Genomic DNA, 2,479 nt, shown 5'->3' on the forward strand with positions numbered 1-2,479 from the left:
ATAAACGAGTAATGATGTTAACATTATTATTATTATTATTATTATTATTATTATTGTTATTTAGTATTACTGTTAATCCCTAACATTATTATAGGAGAGAGAGGAAATCACGCTACATTTCTTAAAGCCACCTACCCACCTTCATCCTGGGTCTTTATTATTATGTCTAAAGTCTAATTTTATTTTTCGTGATTTCTAAATTAATATTTCTTTATTCTATCTTTTCTTTTGTTCATGGGCTCAGCCCATTAACCCTATCCGGACCTTACAGCCACACCTATCAATTCCCATATCCTCATCTTAATATATAACGCATCAAACCTCAGGTGAGCTGAAGGAAACGGCGATAGTAGTAGGAGAACACAGCGTCAAGGAGGATAAAGAGCAAAGCTAAGGTTCCTGTAGGGTTGGGTTTCATCTGGATCGGCTGCGGGGACTGGGTTGGGTGCGGGGCAAATGGTTTCCATTGTGTTGGTCCGGGTCGAACTCCGGGCCCAAAGCCACGTCAAAAAAAAAAGGCTTTCCATGGTCATTGTTGTAGGACTCTTCCCAATGTAATATCTCATGTTCTTTAAATCTAGAATAAATCAAATTTATTGTTACCTAATCTCTTGTTATTCCATGAAAAACGATGTTAATTTATTGTTACATATTGTTTTTATTTTAAAGGCATTTACGTTTATTGATGTGACGTGAGTGACGGCTCACTGTAGCTATCCGCGGAACATTAGTGTCAGACCCATCATGATGCACAACTCTACGCGCACCCCAACTCTACAATCTAGCAAAAGTGAGAAAGTGTGTGGTACACGTTTCCCTTAAGTGTTTACTCTATTTTGTTCTAGATAGTCTAGTTCACGGCATTCAATTTGAAAAAAAAAAGGAAGAAGAAAAGCAGTTGGTATATGGCTAATCATTTGGCGGAGTCGTTGGCTGAGATGGATGATCAGGTATTTCCGGACGATATCTTGATGGAGATATTCATCCAGACAGACCCAAAGACAGTGGCGAGATGTAAAACCGCAAGCACAACTTGGCATGTCCCACTGTCTTCCGATGAATTTAGGAGGGACAACACGCTCGCAAATATCAGGAAACACCATAAGGTGTTGCGCCAGATTGGTGACCAGGAGAGGTACTGTTCAACAGAGTCTTTCTGTCTTGTGGACTGTATAGACAGAGGAAGAGTAGCCGCGCCAATGCTAGAACAACTAGGTATTCACGGATGGTGGAGTGTTATCGGCTCCGATTACGGTATGATCTGTGTCTGGTATAGCCCGACTGATTTTGATTTGAGACTCCTGGTATGTAACCCACTGTTGCGAGTCGCTCAGCAACTGGACGACCCGGCCGACACCCTATATAGACAAGCCTTTATCGGATACACATTTGGATACCGGATGGGAACTGACAATTACTACGTCATCCATATGTCAAAGAGGCACCTTGTAGACAGGTTTTTGCACTGTAATGTTTTTAATTCCGCAAACGGATGCTGGAAACACGAGTACATAAACGATCAGCGTCACACTCACCTCGGTGCGAGCTCGGTGTTCCACCTTGGTAAGGCCGTGTGGGTCAACTGGGGTGGACGTGGTGCCACGATTGCAACGCATGTGGTCGTTCTGGATGCAGGCACCTTTCTTCTGAGCAAGATTCGGATAAACCGTAGCTCAATTTAGCACGTGCAGGTGATGCGTGTGCTTGATGGGATCCCACACTTGGTCGGATATGAACGATCCCCGCTCAGACTATCGACCATATGGTGCAAGATTGACTTGGACTCGATGTGTGTCATCCCATTCATCAAGCTAGGAGCTGCTGGTCAGTTGGGTATTCCATGGAATCCTATAACCATCATGGGTGATTGTATGATCACAGTACGCGAAAATAATCATAAACGGGCAAGAGGTGCTAACGGTGTTTTTGTGACGGAGATTTCATTGGATCAGATTAATTTAGTTAGCCGACACAGAGTCACCGTATTCAAAGGTGAGTGACCGAGTTACATGTCCCTTTAGCGTGTTAAAATTGTGGGGGTGGGTCCTCTAGTTCCCTAATGGAGCGGCCGCTTGTGTGAGACGATCGCATATGCGGCAAGTAGGCTGTCACAACGTAAATCCGTCGCGAGTACTTATGGACCAAATGTAATCATTGTTTGTATTCTTGGTATGTTTAAATTATGCTTCTCAAATGGATTGATGTGTATCGTGGTTTATTATAATTAGTAGAATGTATACGGGATATCAAAATTATGTAATTAGATTGAAAACACAGTGCCAAGGAAAACAAATCAACACTACAATTAAGGCTAAACAAATCTATTGAATTAACAATGTATTTAAGTCGTAAAAAAAAGGCTCAACTGGTGATTATAAGCAAGAAAAAAACCAACACAACGATCACGGGTATCAATGCGATAATCGCTACTCCATGCCTCCTCGTTGTCGTGACACTCACAAGCATGTTGTCTTCCATG

General features: G+C 42.3%; 1 protein-coding gene across 1 annotated transcript; it reads left to right on the forward strand.

Moving 5' to 3' along the window:
* Nucleotides 1-905: 905 nt before the first annotated feature.
* On the forward strand, nucleotides 906-1,682 carry LOC148564947 (uncharacterized). The gene has a single exon (XM_088487112.1). It carries the CDS (start codon nucleotides 906-908, stop codon nucleotides 1,680-1,682), a length of 777 nt encoding a protein of 258 aa, XP_088343238.1.
* Nucleotides 1,683-2,479: the final 797 nt, after the last annotated feature.

The sequence above is a fragment of the Arachis ipaensis genome, chromosome B5, assembly GCF_059453495.1.
Source record: "Arachis ipaensis isolate K30076 ecotype BB chromosome B5, ASM5945349v1, whole genome shotgun sequence".
NCBI lineage: Eukaryota > Viridiplantae > Streptophyta > Magnoliopsida > Fabales > Fabaceae > Arachis > Arachis ipaensis.

Coding starts and splice junctions, on each gene's coding strand:
- LOC148564947 (XM_088487112.1), top strand. CDS start 906: ATGGCTAATCATTTGGCGGAGTCGTTGGCTGAGATGGATGATCAGGTA.